The sequence below is a fragment of the Pleurodeles waltl genome, chromosome 5 (assembly GCF_031143425.1).
Source record: "Pleurodeles waltl isolate 20211129_DDA chromosome 5, aPleWal1.hap1.20221129, whole genome shotgun sequence".
Classification (NCBI taxonomy): Eukaryota; Metazoa; Chordata; class Amphibia; order Caudata; family Salamandridae; genus Pleurodeles; species Pleurodeles waltl.
The window spans coordinates 89,278,561-89,296,455 of record NC_090444.1 but is presented as its reverse complement, the minus strand read 5'-3'; the positions used below and the strand labels follow the sequence as shown (position 1 = coordinate 89,296,455).

The window sequence follows — 17,895 nt, the reverse complement described above, 5'->3', positions numbered from 1 at the left end:
ACAGAAGTCAGAAAGGGCCGCAGATTTGTGCAGCACTTCAACAGTGGAAACGCAAGAACGGTGTTGTCTCTCTATTTTATTTTATCCACTTCCCCCCTTCCCTTGAGCTTCTGTTCTTAGTGCACTGTTTTAAAAACTAGTGTGCTGGAACAAGCAGTTTCAGGGTGGGGTCGGATTGTCTTCAACCTCCATCAGAACTGAACAAGGACTCAGGTGAGCTGGGCTTTGACAGTTGTTTTTCTATATTGTGTTCCTCGTCCAGTAGACTTAGGAGGCAGTTTGTTGGGTCTGTGTGGTGTTGTTGGTGGGCTTGGTGCCTGAGAGTGACATGATGAGTTTAGTTCTTTTTGTAGAGTAGCCTTGTTGTGTAATAGACAGGGGAATGCGATGTTGTTAAGAGTAGCATGTTGTTTATATTGTTTGCGTCTCTTTAGGGTGGAAGGATGATGGGGTGGTGGAGGAGCAGGCGGGTGAGTGAATATTGCTGTGTTTGGGTGTATGTGGTAAATGTTTGTGAAGAGTGAGAATTTTGGAATAAAGATTGGTCAGGATTTGTATCATTTGTATATTCATTTGAGTGGGAGTGGCTGGGAATGGGTACCAGAGATACTTACACCTTGTGCCAGGTCCAGTTATCCTTTATTAGTGTAGAAGAGGTGTTTCTAGCAGCTTAGGTTGATAGAAGGTAGCTATGGCAAAGCAGCTTAGGCTGAACTAGGAGACATGTAAAGCTCCTACTATACCACTGGTGTCATATGCACAATATCATAAGAAAACACAATGCACAGAAGTACTAAAAATAAAGGTACTTTATTTTTATGACAATATGCCAAAAGTATCTCAGTGAGTACCCTCAGTATGAGGATAAGATATATACACAAGATATATGTACACAAACCACAATTATGCAGGTAATAGCAAGAAAAGTAATGCAAGCAGTGTAAAATTACAATAGATTGCAATGGGAGCACATAGGTATAGGGGCAACACAAACCATACACTCCAAAAGTGGAATGCAAACCACAAATGGACCCCAAACCTATGTGAGCTTGTAGAAGGTCGCTGGGACTGTAAGAAAACAGTGAGGGTTAGAAAAATAGCCCACCCCAAGACCCTGAAAGGTAGGTATAAAGTGCACCTACTGCCCCCAGAGAGCACAGAAGTCGTGATAGGGGGTTCCTGCAGGAAGAACAAACACCAGCAATGCAACAACAGTGGATTTCCGGATCTGAGTACCTGTAAGGCAAGGGGACCAAGTCCAATAGTCGCAACAGTGTCGAGAGTGGGCAGGAGCCCAGGAAATGCCAGCTGAGGGTGCAAGGAAGCTGGCACCTGTTGGAAGAAGCTTGGAGTTCTGCAAGAAAGAAGAGGACTAGGAACTTCTCCTTTGGAGGATGGATGTCCCACGTCGCGATAAAGCTTGCAGAGGTGTTCCCACGCAGAAAGACCGCAAACAAGCCTTGCTAGCTGCAAGGGTCACAGTAGAGGTTTTTGGGTGCTGCTGTGGCCCAGGAGGGACCATGATGTCGCCACTTGGAGGAGGAGACAGAGGGGGCATCCAGCAACATAGGGAGCCCTCACAGAAGCAGGCAGCACCCGCAGAAGTACCTGAACAGGCACTTAGAAGAAAATGTAACCGAGTACACCCGAAGTCACAAAAGGGAGTCCCACAACACTGGAGGACAACTCAGAAGGTTGTGCACTGCAGGTTAGAGTGTCAGGACCCACGCTTGGCTGTGCATGAAGGAAATCCTGGAAGAGTGCACAGGAGCCAGAGCAGCTGCAAATCACGTGGCACCCAGCAATGCAGTCTAGCTTGGGGAGGCAAGGACTTACCTCCACCAAACTTGGACTGAAGAGTCACTGGACTGTGGGAGTCACTAGGACAGAGTTGCTGAGTTCCAGGGACCACTCTCGTCATGCTGAGAGGGGACCCAGAGGACTGGTGTTGCAGTCTTTTGGTGCCTGCGGTTGCAGGGGGAAGATTCCGTTGACCCACGGGAGATTTCCTCAGAGCTCCTGGTGCAGAGAGGAGGCAAGCTACCCCCAGAGCATGCACAGCCTGGAAACAGTCGAGAAAGCCGGCAGGATGAAGCGATACAAGGTTGCTAGTAGTCGTCTTGCTACTTTGTTGTGGTTTTGCAGGCGTCCTGAGCAGTCAGCGGTCGATCCTTTGGCAGAAGGTGAAGAGGGAGATGCAGAGGAACTCTGGTGAGCTCTTGCATTTGTTATCTGGTGAGATCCCCAAAGCAGAGACCCTAAATAGCCAGAAAAGGAGGATTGGCTACCATGAGAGGTAAGAGCCTATCAAAACGAGCCTCTGATGTCACCTGCTGGCACTGGCCACTCAGAGCAGTCCAGTGTGCCACAGACACTTCTGTTTCCAAGATGGCAGAGGTCTGGGACACACTGGGGAAGCTCTGGGCACCTCCCCTGGGAGGTGCAGGTCAGGGGAGTGGTCACTCCCCTTTCCTTTGTCCAGTTTCGTGCCAGAGCAGGGCTGGGGGGTGCCTGAACCAGTGTAGACTGGCTTATGCAGAGATGGGCACCATCTGTGCCCATCAGAGCATTTCCAGAGGCTGTGGGAGGCTATTCCTCCCCAGCCCTCACACCTATTTCCAGAGGAAGTCCTTTGTTCTGCCTTCCTGGGCCAGGGCTGCCTGGACCCCTGGAGGGCAGAAACCTGTCTGAGGGGTTGGAAGCAGCAGCAGCTCCAGTGGAGACCCCGGAAAGGCAGTTTGGCAGTACCCGGGTTCTGTGCTAGAGACCCGGGGGATCATGGAATTGTCCCCCCAATGCCAGAATGGCATTGTGGGGACAATTCCATGATCTTAGACATGTTACATGGCCATGTTCGGAGTTACCATTGTGACGCTGTACATAGGTGGTGACCTATGTACAGTGCACGCGTGTAATGGTGTCCCGCAACTCACAAAGTCCTGGGAATTTGCCCTGAACGATGTAGGGGTAACTTGGCTAGTGCCAGGGTGCCCACACACTAAGTAACTTTGCACCCAACCTTCACCAGGTGAAGGTTAGACATATAGGTGACTTATAAGTTACTTAAGTGCAATGGTAAATGGCTGTGAAATAACGTGGACGTTATTTCACTCAGGCTACACTGGCAGGCCTGTGAAAGAATGGTCAGAGCTCCCTATGGGTGGCAAAAGAAATGCTGAAGCCCCTAGGGATCTCCTGGAACCCCAATACCCTGGGTACCTCAGTACCATACACTAGGGAATTATATGGGTGTACCATTATGCCAATGTGAATTGGTAAATTTAGTCACTAGCCTGTTAGTGACAAATTTGGAAAGCAGAGAGAGCATAACCACTGAGGTTCTGGTTAGCAGGGCCCCAGTGAGACAGTTAGGCATCACACAGGGAACACATGCAGGGCACATACGTATGAGCACTGGGGCCCTGTCTGGCAGGGTCCCAGTGACACATAGACTAAAACAACATATATACAGTGAAATATGGTGGTAACATGCCAGGCAAGATGGTACTTTCCTACAATTGTTGTCTTGTTTTATTAGGTTATGATCCTGCAGATTGTCTTCCTCAAGGATTTTGGTCAGAATTATTAAGATCGGTCCCATCGCCTGTGGCAGCAGTTCAAAAACGTTGTTTTCCTTTTTAAATTAACTTTTCCATGAATGGGCAAGTCAATCACTTTTCAGCCACCTCTATTTTCTTGATGTAACTAACACATAAAGGCCCTCATTAGGACTTCAGCTGTCTTTTTGAAAGATTGGCGCGGGCACCCAAAGACCGCCATCTTTGGAGTCACCCAAGCATTTCTGCGCATTTAAGGGTGGGAATCTGACACCGTCGGCCTGACTGACGGCAGGTGAGAGGCGTTTCCATCATCAGCACCACTACACCAAAAGGACTCTGTCCGCTGTATCATGAGACGTAATATTGCACGGCGGTTCCTGCATGGCAGTGCAGCACTGGTGGTGGAAACGCTGACACACATCCCTTCCTGGATGACCACCTCAACCAAACAGGGAAGTAGAGCGACTGAAAGTGTGTGTGTGTGTGTAAGAATGTTTGTGCATGCATGTGTGCATGTATGTGTATGCGGATGAGGGAGAGTGTGCATGTATGATTATGTGGAGGGGGTGTGTGTGCATGTATGTGTGCATGGAGGGGGGAGTGTGTGAATGAACAGTGTGTGAAGGGGAGAGTGTGTGAATGAATGCGTGTATGGAGGGGGTGAGGTGGTGAATGAATGCAGTGGGGGAGCGGAGTGAATGAATGTGGGGGGTGTATGTATGAGAGCAAGTGGGGGTGTGTGTATGTCAGTATGAGAGCGAGTTGGGGGGTTTGTATGTCAGTGTGAGAGTGAGTGTGGGTGTTTGTATGAATGCGCACAGTTAGGTGGGGGTGTTTGTAAGTGTGGGGATGTGTGGGGGGTGTCTACAAATGTTTGGCTGTGTCGGGGTGCGTGTGCTGGTGACAGGAATGGGGATTCCTGCCACCGGTTGCGTTACTGCCAGGGTTTTTGTTGCGGGGAGACCCCCTTGAAAAGCCTGGTGGTTTGCTGCCTCCTAATACAGACGGCGGTCTTAGGGCTGGTCACCGCCGGCTGCTCCAGTCTGTCTGGACTAGTGGCGTTGTGGCAGTTTAGCCAAACCACACAACTCATATTGCGGCGGTCCTTCCTTTCGCATGTACATGCTAACTCACTGTTGGTGTAAGCGATAATTATGAGCCTCTTAGGCCTTTTAGGCCCTTATTTATAAAGGTAAACTTACACTTTTAGTGTATTTTACTCTGTTAATGCTATTCACTATACTACAAGTATAGTTTTACATGTAGCATTTTTATGACTGCAGAGACTGTCCTATCTTTTAATGTGAAGAGTTCTCTACAGTTGTAAAGATACTACATGTAAAACTACACTTGTAGTGAATAACAAAAAAGTAGCAAACTTGCCTCAAAAGTTTAGGTTTACCTTTCTGAATAAGATATTAAGATTATTGTAATACGCTATTTATTAGATCACCTATGGGCTTCCTGAAATGGCTCTACTGAATTCTAAATGCTACTGTGTGACTTGCACTGCCATGGTGTCATGTCTCCTCCACATTGTCGCGTAGGCTCTCATTATCCTAATGAGACTACTGGATTTTTGGGCGGCAAGATTATTCACAGTGTGGGGGACTAAGTCTAACCCACGGCAAAGGACCCTTGTCACCCCAAATCCGGGTTGAGCTCCGGCTAACTAGCAGTGCCTTATTTCTCCCGAAAGGAACAGACAATTGGGCAGCCGAGCGCATGACATCTTAGTGCTTCCCAGGGAAGTCGTGGTCACGCAGGTCACAACCAGTTCTCTCATACACAGTGCGGTCTCATATATAAATGACAAAGGCAGTTTGAGTTTTAAAGATTGGTTTAATAAAACAACTGCATTTTAGATAACAAGGCGTGAGCTGCAATAACCAGAACCGTACAACACAGTAGGATTGAAATTGTAACGAGGAGAGTAAAACATAAGAATAATGCTATCATAGTGTAACTAGAGTACGTTCTCCCTCTAAGTTATATTTTGAGCACAGCATGTGAAGCTCTAAGCCTGCCTTTCAGGTTCCCCCGGGAGGACATCGACCTTCATACCTGAGCAAAGGCCTGTGATCTGGATCAGCATCTGCAACAGGGCAGCCAGCATCTAGTTGTAGGTTCCTGGTCGGAATCTCCCTCTTACGTGTACCAGGACTAGAAAGTGTTTTTATAACTAACACGCCAGTGTTCTAAGAAACGTCCCTACGTAAGAATGTGTACTTTCTACGAACCCCAAAGACTAAACTTCTACCACATCTATCGGCAATGTCCCAGACTGTATCCTTGACTGAAGCACCGAGTGAGCAAGAATGTATTGTTTGCGAACTTCAGTGCTGAAGTAAGCTAAACAGTGTGATAGAAGAAAATAAAACAAGACTGTGAAACTGGTTATTGTAAAATTACAGTGCGAGGCTAAATAAAATGCATCTAAGGTAAAGTGCACAGAGGCCTAATACTTTAAGCAAATGCGCAAAAAGCTACATAAAAAATGGCTACACTACACCCTCCCCTTGTCGGTAGAAAGTGGTTTAAGCCGAAGCAAAAAAATGCCCTAAGCTAAAAAGAGTATTAAAAACCCTATAGAATTTCAACAAGTCAAGCCGACACCAAAGCACATTAATCCTCAATTTAAAAATATAGCATGTGGCTAAACGCCAAATTCATTTAACAGTGTCAATTTAGACTAAGTCCAATTCAAACAGTGGTCATGGAAAGCAGGAGGTTCTCCACCTCGGCAGATGACAAAACCGGAAAATCCACGCCAAAGACTATCAAGGAGCAGGTGTGTTCCAAAGCCTCAGTGTCAACCAGGGCGGCATCCCGTACAGAGCCTGTGAACAAGTTAATATCAACTTCCTCCAGGAAGGGTATCTCGTAGTCAGTCTCACAAAGCAAACGCAGCGCACATGTCTGGGAATGAGCCCTTATCGGGAACATCAACAGATCAGCATCAACCACCGGGAGGCGTTGCTGTGATAGACAGACTTCCAGTGCATGTTCCAAATCGCACCAACGGCACTGAAACACGGGCTGCACACAATCCAAAACCGGTCTCAATGACAGAGACCAGTCACACTCCAAATGTTCCAGGAGTGTTGCTCCAAAGTGCTGCATCATGCGTTCACGACACAGCTGCGCTGATGGGAGCGCCCACATTCGTCCTTGTTGCGGCGGGACAGCCATTGCGGAAAAACAACAGTAACAACAAAATGCCGGCTAATAAGGCCAAAGTTATCGGAAATCCCCCCAAAATGCTTCCGAAAATTGAATGAATAGCCGAAGGTAATAAACCGAATATGGAATAGAAGGTGTGAACGAAACCAACACCAACGGCTTTGAAAAAATGTGCTAATCCAGCCGTGCTAGATGCATTAAATATACGTCCCACGAGTTCACCAAAGTGGCTCGGAAAGTTGGTATTTAACAGGGACTGTATTTCTGCTGATGACCTTGCCACCTGAAGTGCGTAGGTCTCGCGTGCAGATGTAAGGGCTGCATGCTTCTGAAACAATAAAGCCTTTAGTCTACTTAACTTGTCGAAATTCACCTTGGAAGTAGCAATATGAGGCCAGATATCTGCTACCTCCCTTAATTTAGTGGGGGGAAACAACACACTCCTGCAGCAAGTAATGACCTTAGTGACCGAAACAACGTAAACTATTCCGGCCCGCATGCCACAACAGTCTTCACTATTGAGGAGGACGTAGCTGCCGTTTGAAAGCACCTGGAATGTGCGTTTAATCAAGGGGACTGGAACTCTCTTCAGATAGCAAGCCAAGTTCGCAACCGAGGCATTACATGCCCCATACAAAGACAGCTGCTTACAAATCATCGAATGGCTGACTGAAGTCTCGCATTCACTACCGCTAAGAAAGACCTCTTTCATGCCATTGAGGCATTTGTACAAGAAGGGAAGCTCCCACACCTCATGGATATAACTATCTCCCAACTTCTCATATCTGCCTACCGGAACATGTTTCAAACAGGAAGTGAACTGTAATGTAGAAATAGGCAGATTAATAACCCCTTGTATCAACCACTCTGCAGAGGGGATCTCGGCCACGGTAAAAGGCAATCTCTCTAATTTTTTAATGTTGAGCATGACATAAGTCGCCTCCTTCTTAGCCATTAGTTGTTGTTGTCGCGTTAAATTAAAGGAAAAAAAATATCTCCCTGGCACTGATATGCTGCCACGGAACGCGACTCGCCTTCAATGTCTGAAGTGTCCAACACAACTGCATAATGGACCTGGTCTGACTTTGTCCATGATATAAAGAAGACATATCGGATCATAATATGTCTATAGCAGAAGAAACAATGTTGTTAATCGTATATATTTGGTTGGACAATGGGTGAATTCCATTATCAACAACAGCTAATGCCTTTTTCAAATTTTCCTGATCTATCTGCCTTAACCGGTCTGCAGCCTCCTGCTGGCAAAGTTTCCATATTTCATTGTACAGTTCATACAAGAAACGCTTCCTACGCGGTGTCATCGGGCCTGACAAAAAATCTTGTAAGTCAGTGTTATTAGACAGGAGAGTGAGATGTGTCTTAACTGCATCTAGCGAGGATGATTTTTACCATTGTTGGCACAATTTTCCCACACTATATGTAGTAATTATTTCAGCATGTTCTGGTGATATATAGCGTGGGTCTGACCTACTCGTCCGGAAACCCCCCGAGGAGGTGACAAAACGTTGATGACACCCGTTAGTGTCTATGGGCCACAATAACCACCCACCCGGACGTGTCAATGAAGTGTTAAATGTACCATTCTGGACCCAATCTGTAAGCTCATTAAAAGTGGCATTTATGTATGTCTGTCAGTTATTAATTTTTGCAGGGACAGGTATACTAGGCATGTTCAAGTGTCTGATCGTTGCTAAGCCTAAACAGCTAGTCTGTTGTACTGTTTCATTTAAAAAAATCATTTGGATGGGAATGAGACATGCTCTAAACAATGTTTCTCCACCCTTTGTTTGCCAATGTTTTGTTCCCCAAACACTTTTCAAATCAACATTAGTTGACCAATATTCATAACCTTCAATTGGCAGTCGGGAAACAAAAGAATCAGAGTATATGAATTTCGTATTAGTCAACAACATTTGTTTATCTTTAGACGGAGTTAACCTAAAATAATATGACTTAGCATTCATTTGATGATGCCCAGAAAAATACGTAAATTTGTCAGACTAAGTTTTGGAACTCCCTTGCGGGGGAGTTGGGCAATGCTCCCATTGCGTATAGTCAAATATTGTTTTTGGACTACTTGCTTTATGTATAAAATGGTGTCCATTATAATTATAGCAAAACATGTCACCATAATTGTCTTTAAACTGGTGAACATCTTCATTTTCATAGACAGCATAATATTGTAATTCAGTCATCATGGAATCAACTGTCTTCACATCCCAATCATCAGATACAATGCCTGGTATCACTATATCATTCATAGATAACTTTAGGACATACAGTATTTGAATTATCTCAGTGGGACCCTATGTATCAATCATTACTTTATCCCACACAATCCCATCCGGAATCGGTACTGCAGAAATGTTCACAAAGGACGAGTCTCTTCTAACCCTATGTGATGAAAAATGTGGCTTCAACACCTCCTCCACCTGTTGGACCGCTGATCTCTCAGGAAGAAAATGACCATGTATTAACAGAAAAAAGGTAATGACAAACCTTATCCAGAGAAAAAATGCTGACATTGTCAATAAAAGCCACAGATAGTTCCAAGGAAAAACAAAATACGTATCTTTAAGCCAACACATCAGCTTACATGGACCTGACAGGTCAGTAGTCGTAGAGGCAAACGAGTTCGATAGACCATCGTTGTTGTTGGCAAAGTACCCAGAGGCAGTTTGTGCAAAAGGTGTAGCCGAATTCAAAGGAGGAGTTGGTGTTTCTCGCAGTGGTACACTGTAGATAGCACCTTCCGTCACGTCAGTATTCATGGTGACTTGATAAAAGGTCTCTAAGTTATTTGTTGTTAGTGGAACTAATGCGAGATCATCATCCACCCTCCCCAAGCTCAGAGAGGCAACAGTGTTGGTATAGATAACTTGAAGCGGAAAATCTTCCCCAGTAGTGAGAGGGATTCGGGAACTACTGCACGTTCCTCTTGGTCTGCTGTGTAGAATCGGCCACATGTTGTAACTTGACATTGTCAATGGAAACAAAGCGATTTTTTTTGGCACCTGGCAACGGGGGTAGAATAACAGTTCTCGTTCCGTGTATCCCGAACACAGGGACTGGTGCTCGGTAAGAAGGGCCAAATTCTTTTTTCACTGCGACCTTTTCACGCACAAGATCCCCAACCCTAGGAATCCAGCCGATAGGTGTTACTGGTACATCCTTAATTCTTGTGGAGGCAGCACTTTTGGAAGAGTTATCTTCACGGAACTGCTGTAATTCCTGCAAAACTGTTACACGTTCATTTATGTCAAAAGGCGTTTCCGCCGCCTCCACACCAGGACCAGCAAAATCCAGAACAAACATTCGTGTTCCGAACAGCCACTCATATGAAGTACGACCCCCCCAGGGACCTTCTAGGCAGGTTATTTAGTGCTCTCTGGACTCCATACAGGTGGGTTAGCCAACTAAGAGCCGTACCTAAGACTCTGGCTGTTAAGGATTGCTTTAAATCGTGGTTCAATCGCTCCATGACAGAATTTCCCTCGGGATGAAATGGAGACAAGTACTGGAGCTGGACCCCAATGAAGCCATGGTGTTCCTGAATGCCCTTGAGGCAAAGGCAGGGCCCTGGTCCGAATGGAACGCCGTAACTGCATATGTACCCACAAAGACTTGCAAATCTTTAATAACAGTCCGAGCGTCAGCCGAGTGCTGTGGCCACACCGACACAAATCTGGAGCAAGAATCAACAGCGACTAGTATATATTTGTATGCACTATCCGGTGTTAATGGACCGCAATGATCCAAGTACACACATGTTAATGGTCTGTTGGATATTAAGAGAGGTGTCTGCGGTCGGCGCTTAGCTGTGGAAACTTTAATTTGTTGACAGATGTGACAACAAAGGACATACTGCTTAATCTCTTTATAGAGACCAGGCCACCAGTAATGGGCCTGTAATAGCGAAATCGTGGTAGCCATGCCAGCATGTGCAGATGCCACTCCCTCATGCGCTGCTTTAATCAACTGTGGTCTTACAACTTTATTGGGGATGTCGCGTACGCCCACGCTAGGAATCTTAACCTCAGGGTTCAGCATGCTTCCCATAAAGTATTGGTATTTATTAGGAAATCCTTTAGGATAAGGTGCGCCATCAACTGTGGCTTTTATGGCAGCCAGAATCTCTGTGTCTGGTTTGGTACTCAAACGAGTCACTGCAGCTACAGTGGCAACTGCCACTGCCGCCTTTGCGGCTTCATCAGCCAAAGTATTCCCAGCAACGTGTATTCCAACGCGCTGGTGTCCAAGTATATGTACAACATGGACTTTAGGTAGTGTCTCCTTCAGGTCTGCTACCTTCCCCCACAGTAGTCTGTGTTGCCTTTCAAATCTCTGAACCCATTCAAGTGCTAGTAATGTAGGTATTCATTAAAAGACTGGACGCAATAATATGAATCACAAACAATCAGTGTAAACTGCGTCGGATCTGTATGTTCTAATGCCATGAGCAGAGCCTTCAGCTCAGCCAATTGTGCCGTACAATCCCCTAAGGTCTGAGTATAAGTATGTTGGGGGCAGAATTTTTCCGCTTCCATTTGGCCGCTGGCCACCGCACATGCAGCCGAATATTGGTGTTGTGTCCCAACCGCCGGTTGCGCAGAGCCATCAGTGTACATGACTACTCGATATTGATCAATAGGCAACGTGCCAGCGGGAACTGGATATTCAACTTCATATTGCAAAAATGTAATCTACATCAGTGGCTGTTAAAGACGTAGCCCATTGTATCCATCACGGGTGGAGTGCTTTTGCGTTCGGAACGCTAGCTTTTGTAACAGACTCGAGGGCCGGAATAGGAGAAACGACAATAATACGTTTACCCTGGGCAAGAGGTCTTTCTTTACTAATAGCCATCTGCACAGCAGTGAGAATTTTCTCTGTGGGTGCAAATCGTTGTTGAGCAACTGAATACAAGGGAGACTTGTATCCAATCGGGACTGTTTCACCTTCATTAAATGTGACATACGTAAACCCAATGGCCCCAGCTATTACCCTGATGACCAAATCCGTCTTATTGTCCCGTGTATGTAAATGTTTTGCGGCTATGAGATCTGCTTGTAACTCCCGAAGAGTATGTGCATGTTCAATTGTCCAGAATTTGCTTGTAAAATCGGGAAGGATTAATTCATAAAGGTTTTATGCATGTAGCATAATCAGGAATGTATGTTCTGCCAAAATTTAGAAAGCCCAACAATGATTGGAGTTTCTTAATCTTATTAGGTGGTTGCAATTGTGCACATTTTTCTAATAATTGTGGCGCTAAGCTATTACCTTCATTCGACAGCTCGTATCCCAGGAATATGATGCTGAGGAAGGCAATTTTAGATTTCTTGAAGTTAAATTTGTAGCCAATTTTGGCAAATCCGACAACAATGCGGGCTACTCGTCTTAAATGTTGTAGTAACTTGTCATCCGTGAGATATATATCATCTACATATGACAATGCTTCAGGGTCTAACTCATGCAGAATTTCAGTCACACGAGCTGCAAACAGTCCTGGGCTGTTCTTATACCCCTGAGGCAAACAACAGAATTTTTTCGAGAGCCGAACGCACTAAAGCTTGTCAAATCCCTGCTTTCGGGTGCTATATTCTGGCAGAAGAATCCATTCGAGATGTCTAAAGTCGTTTTATATTTTTTCCGCACAATGTTGTTCATCAGTGCGGCGCTATGTGAATTTTGTATAGCATATGGACGTGTATGTCCGTTCAAATGTCTGTAGTCTAAGACTATTCTATATGAATGGTCCGGTTTAGCTACAGGGAATAAAGGATTATTCATCGGCGAGACACAGGGTTCAATCACCCCCTGATATTCCAGTTGTGTAAGTATTTCCCTCACCGGTACCCTTGCTTCATGTTTTATTGAATACTGCGGTTGTGACTGAGGTTCACCTTTAATCGGAATTACATGATATGGAGAATCCTTATCCCACCCTACGTGATTTCTATATAAGGCAGGCGCCTGTGCTGGAGCCCATTTGATACAATAGGACTCTGCGAGTTCCCCTGGAACAAGGGGCGAGAACGAATGTTTAATAACCTCCTTCCCTACTGGGCAGGTGCGGAACAAATCAGGCAGCCAATCTTGTTCAGCAAGCAAAATGTCATACAGTATATCTTGACTACACGATCCCAAAAGATTGCGTGTATAGTGCGTTCAATGTCTCCTTCCAATTGTAAAGTCACTGTATATACCCTATCGGGTTCAGAGACACACATATCTGCTGTATGAAGTCATCAGTTGCTTTCACCTCCAGATGTTCTTGAAGATTCCAGCGAACTATTGTGACCTCTGCCACGCTGTCTAGCAGTGCTAGTGCCCATGTCTTGTTCTTCAAGAGAACTCTCTTCCTGAGTGGCATGTCTAACTGAGATTGCCGCCACCTTTTTCTTTTTAAACTGTTGTTTTGGTTGTATCGGTTTCTCTTCCTTCTTGACAGAAACCTCTGAAGAGCGTTGTGATTCCTGTCTCGGTCTCACGTACTCTGTTCTCCGCTCTGACTGCCCACCTCTCTCATTTCTCTTCTCCGATGAGTCCTGAAGGGAACAAGATTGGCGTATTTCAGTATATTGATATCTATCAGGCGTTTTTAGTTTATCCCTATTTCTGAGATTATACCTATTCTGCGGGTCTCCATATGTGGAGATTCTCCCCTTTCTTTCAGGTGTCTGTTGTTTTTTCTCCCAGCGCTTCTTATTACCCTCAGGTTGCTGTTTAGCATTTTCTTTACTTACTTTTCCCTGAAATTGAGGTTTTTGTGGTCTAGCCCCTAGGCTATCTCGACCGATACTGGAATATGTTTCCCCTATTATTTTTGGCAGTTCCCGATCCAGATCTTGTTGCGGGACGTCACGAAGACGCATACGCTCTGCAAGTGCAACTGCTTCCCCTTTAAGATTACTTAGGATAATAGAAGAAACTGTGGCAAAGTTGCCCATCAGTTGCATTCCTAAATCTAAGGCCGGGGCAGCCCCGTATTCATCCTGAATTTGTTTAAGCACTTCCGGTAGGTTGGCCAATGTCGGTGTACTGTGTGCCGTTGTTTAGAGCGCGGCAAACACTGTACCCCATGTATTACAATGTTCCACTGTGGGAACCATTCCAAATGGCAAAAACATAGTTAATATTCTATGTTTGTCCTGAGGTCCCGTATGGGGAAATACCGCCTCCAGCTTATTTATTTTTTGTGCCAGCCAAAATGGTGTCTCCTCCCGTTTTGCCGGAACTTTACCCATAATAGAGTGTACAGTCACCGGGTTTATACCTGGCGCTACTTCATGTGGTTGTGCTGGAGCAGCACGCGCTGGGTTTGTATTTAGTGTCTGCATCACAAACTGTACTAAGCGTATATATTGTTAGCCGTTAAGTCTGTATACATATGACGAACTTCAGCCACTGGCATATTTGCAACCGCAAGATGTGGTGTATATGTGGCCAATAAAGGCCAGGTTGGACCATCATTACTCAGTGGACCTAACCTTACTGGTAATATTGTATGGGGTAAGGTGCCATCAAGCCAATTATTATGTTCTTGATAAGATAGAGGTATCTCTAGGTATGTGTACGCCCTGTACTGGCCAGGTGCGTTCGCAACCGTATATGTGTGAAATGTATTTGTGTTCCCATCAACTGCCCGGCAAATTTGACCCAGGAGGAAAAAAGTTCTGTTCTATAGGCTGTGTCGGCGGCCACCACAAACGTGACTGGACCACCCTGGATCATAAGACCATGTGCAAGCAAATGTGCTGTGAGCGGTTGTCTCATATTAAGAGCTATTTGTATGACCTGGGGATTCGCCATTTAGAAAAACAGCGAGAGTTCAGAGAAGGAACACCAAGGCAGGGTCTTTCCTTTTAAGGTTCAAGCTTGAACAACCATCTGCTGTAATTAGGGTTACCTATACCGCTGTGGTGGAAATCCTCAGTGCCACGGACGTCTCCGTTAAAGGAACTGAGGGATCATTATATGATATGAGACCGAGAGAACCTGGCGGACCCAAAAATTAGAGCCAGACCAATCGTTGGCGACGCCATGTCACATAGGCTCTCATTATCCTAATGAGACTACTGGATTTTTGGGCGGCAAGATCGTTCACAGTGTGACGGACTAAGTCTAACCCACGGCAAAGGACCCTTGTCACCCCAAATCCGGGTTGAGCTCCGGCTATCTAGCAGTGCCTTATCTCTCCCGAAAGGAAGAGACAATTGGGCAGCCGAGCGTATGACATCTTAGTGCTTCCCAGGGAGGTAGTGGTCACTCAGGTCACAACCAGTTCTCTCATACACAGTGCGGTTTGATATATAAATGACAAAGGCAGTTTGAGTTTTAAAGATTAGTTTAATAAAACGACTGCATTTTAGATAACAAGGCGTGAGCCGCAATGACCAGAACCATACAACACAGTAGGATTTAAATTGTAATGAGGAGAGTGAAACATAAGAATAATGCTATCATAGTGTAACTAGAGTACGTTCTCTCTCTAAGTTATATTTTGAGCACAGCATGTGAAGCTCAAAGCCTGCCTTTCAGGTTCCCCCGGGAGGACATCGACCCTCATACCTGAGCAAAGGCCTGTGATCTGGATCAGCATCTGCAACAGGGCAGCCAGCATCTAGTTGTAGGTTCCTGGTTGGAATCTCCCTCTTACGTGTACCAGGACTAGAAAGTGTTTTCATAACTAACACGCCGGTGTTCTAAGAAACGTCCCAACATAAGAATTTGTACTTTCTACGAACCCCAAAGACTAAATTTCTACCACGTCTATCGGCAATGTACCAGACTGTATCCTTGCCTGAAGCACAGAGTGAGCAAGAATGTATTGTTTGAGAACTTCAGTGCTGAAGTAAGCTAAACAGTGTGGTAGAAGAAAATAAAACAATACCGTGAAACTGGTTATTGTAAAAAAACATTGCAAGGCTAAATAAAATGCATCTAGGGCAAAGTGCACAGAGGCCTAATACTTTAAGCAAACGCGCAAAAAGCTACATTAAAAATGGCTACACTACATTATGGGCATTGAACAGACTTGACTGGCTGCCTGTTTCAAAGCAAGTTATTTTTTACGTCTCTCTGTTTGGTTCATCGTTCCCTCCAAGGTTGAGGTACTTGCTGTGTTCAAAGGAAGTTTTCAAGCTATCACCCGACTCACAAGCTGAGGTCCTCCCATGCTCGCTTTGATTTTTACACTGGTTTTGTGCTAGCACTGTACTTTAGCATCCGGGCATCTTTTAGGTATCAGTCCCACTCTTTAATTATATGATTTATGAACAGCAACAAGTGGTATTGGCGAACCATAAATCAGAGTAAAGCAACTCTAAGTAATATCAACAGCACAGCTCTGAGTAATTGTGGGTTTTATCAAAACTAAACCTCTAAAGTATTCAAGGTATTATTAAGAATATAAATTTAACCGATTCAGTGTAACACCAAGATCAACGCTTGTAATCAATCTTAATTATATAAATTCAAAGATTTCTGAGTTCATGAAAGTGGGTGTTTAAGGTATGATGTTATTAGCACATGTCTGTGTGATATTTGATAAGTATTGGGAGCAAATTTTGAGTTTGAATTTCAGAAAGAGCAATGATTGAAGTTTTGTAATAGAAATAGCAATGAAGCAAAACTCTGACTGACCAGGTGTATTATGAGGGGCGGAGCTCTTAGTGTGTATTACTGAAATACATATCTTTCATTGACTTTGAGTATTATCGGATGTATGATTCTGAGTGAGCCAGAGAATTATGAGGGTCACAACAATTAGAGTCAATCTGTTTTACGAAGAGCTTTAAGTGAGTCAGTCAAAGTTTTACAGAGCTGTGAGTGATTTTGATTATTACCAAGCACAGATTTCTTAGTGACTCTTGGTATTATCTGATACAGAGACCTCATCAAAATTGGGTATTTCAGAAGAGTTATGAGTGACATCTGGTATTTTCATAATAAAACTATTGTAGGGTTCACAGTGAACAACCTTGCAAAATGACCACTCTATTTTAGGTTTGCTTGTGCAAATTGTTCAAATGCAAATCTTCCCTTAACCTCTTGATAGGGTATGCCAATATTCACTAGTACTCTAATGTTGTGATTTCCAAAAAAGTTAAAAAAGGTATTTTGATCTCTGTGCAAACTCCAGTTCACTCAAGTTGAAGTACTAAATATCGACTGGGAGACAAAATATGAAAAGATAAGTGCATATGGCGAAATGTAGATTTACTGTTTCTAATGCACCTTTATGTACCATGAAAGTAAATATATCACCCAGGTACATGTATGTGGAGTAAGTTATACAAAATCTATACTAACTTACCTGTCAATATTTTAGTTTTGATAACTTGTCCTCGATATTCTGTTCCATTGATAGTTTGATTACAATAACTGGGGTGCACACCATTCCCACAGGGATCACACTTCAACTCCAAGCTTCTAAGCATGGATTAAATGTTTGGCAAAATCAATTTTTAATATACTGTGCTAAAACTCACAACAGTTGACACTGATGAATACCTCCTGCACCATACCCTATCATGTGGCAATGCTGGGTAATCATGTACTATGTGGGTATGGCATGGGCCCATAATTCAATGATACACTATGTCATCAGTAAGCAATACACAACTCTCTGATATTCACATCTTCAGTACACTTGCCGACAGTGTGTAATATGAGTTATAAAGATGTTGAGGTCAGCTCTAAGATAAGAAACTAGGGAGGTTGCTATGAATCAGCTTGCTAAACGATCTGCTTCACATCCCAACTCATCCACTTATTTGATGTCCATGTTTCATATGCAGCTATCAATCCAGCTTGTGTGTTTCCATTCATCTACAAAGGAGTAACCTACCAAAGTTGCACCACAAAAGATCATTCTACTGAGTGGTGTGCCACCACTAGTAACTATGACCGTGATCATCGCTGGATTGGATGCTATGACAGAGGTGAGTGTAATGCATTTTCTCCTATTATAGAGTCTTCTTCATGGATCTTAGAATCTTCACTTGGATACAAATTCATCCTATCTCTAGCAATGAGTCTTAAAGTTTGCTAAAGTAAAAACTGGGTTGACTAATCTCCACTGTCTGTTCATAACAGGATACAAGGAGGGTGCAGGCTTCATTAT

The 17,895-nt window shown here is 44.4% G+C and overlaps 1 protein-coding gene across 1 annotated transcript in view; it reads left to right on the top strand.

Moving 5' to 3' along the window:
- Positions 1-17,895, top strand: part of LOC138295397 (uncharacterized) — a 212,102-nt gene that overhangs the window by 116,589 nt on the left and 77,618 nt on the right. The window contains exon 10 of the mRNA XM_069233667.1: positions 17,570-17,713. Coding sequence (XP_069089768.1) covers positions 17,570-17,713 — 144 coding nt within the window. The remainder of the gene's footprint in view (positions 1-17,569; positions 17,714-17,895) is intronic.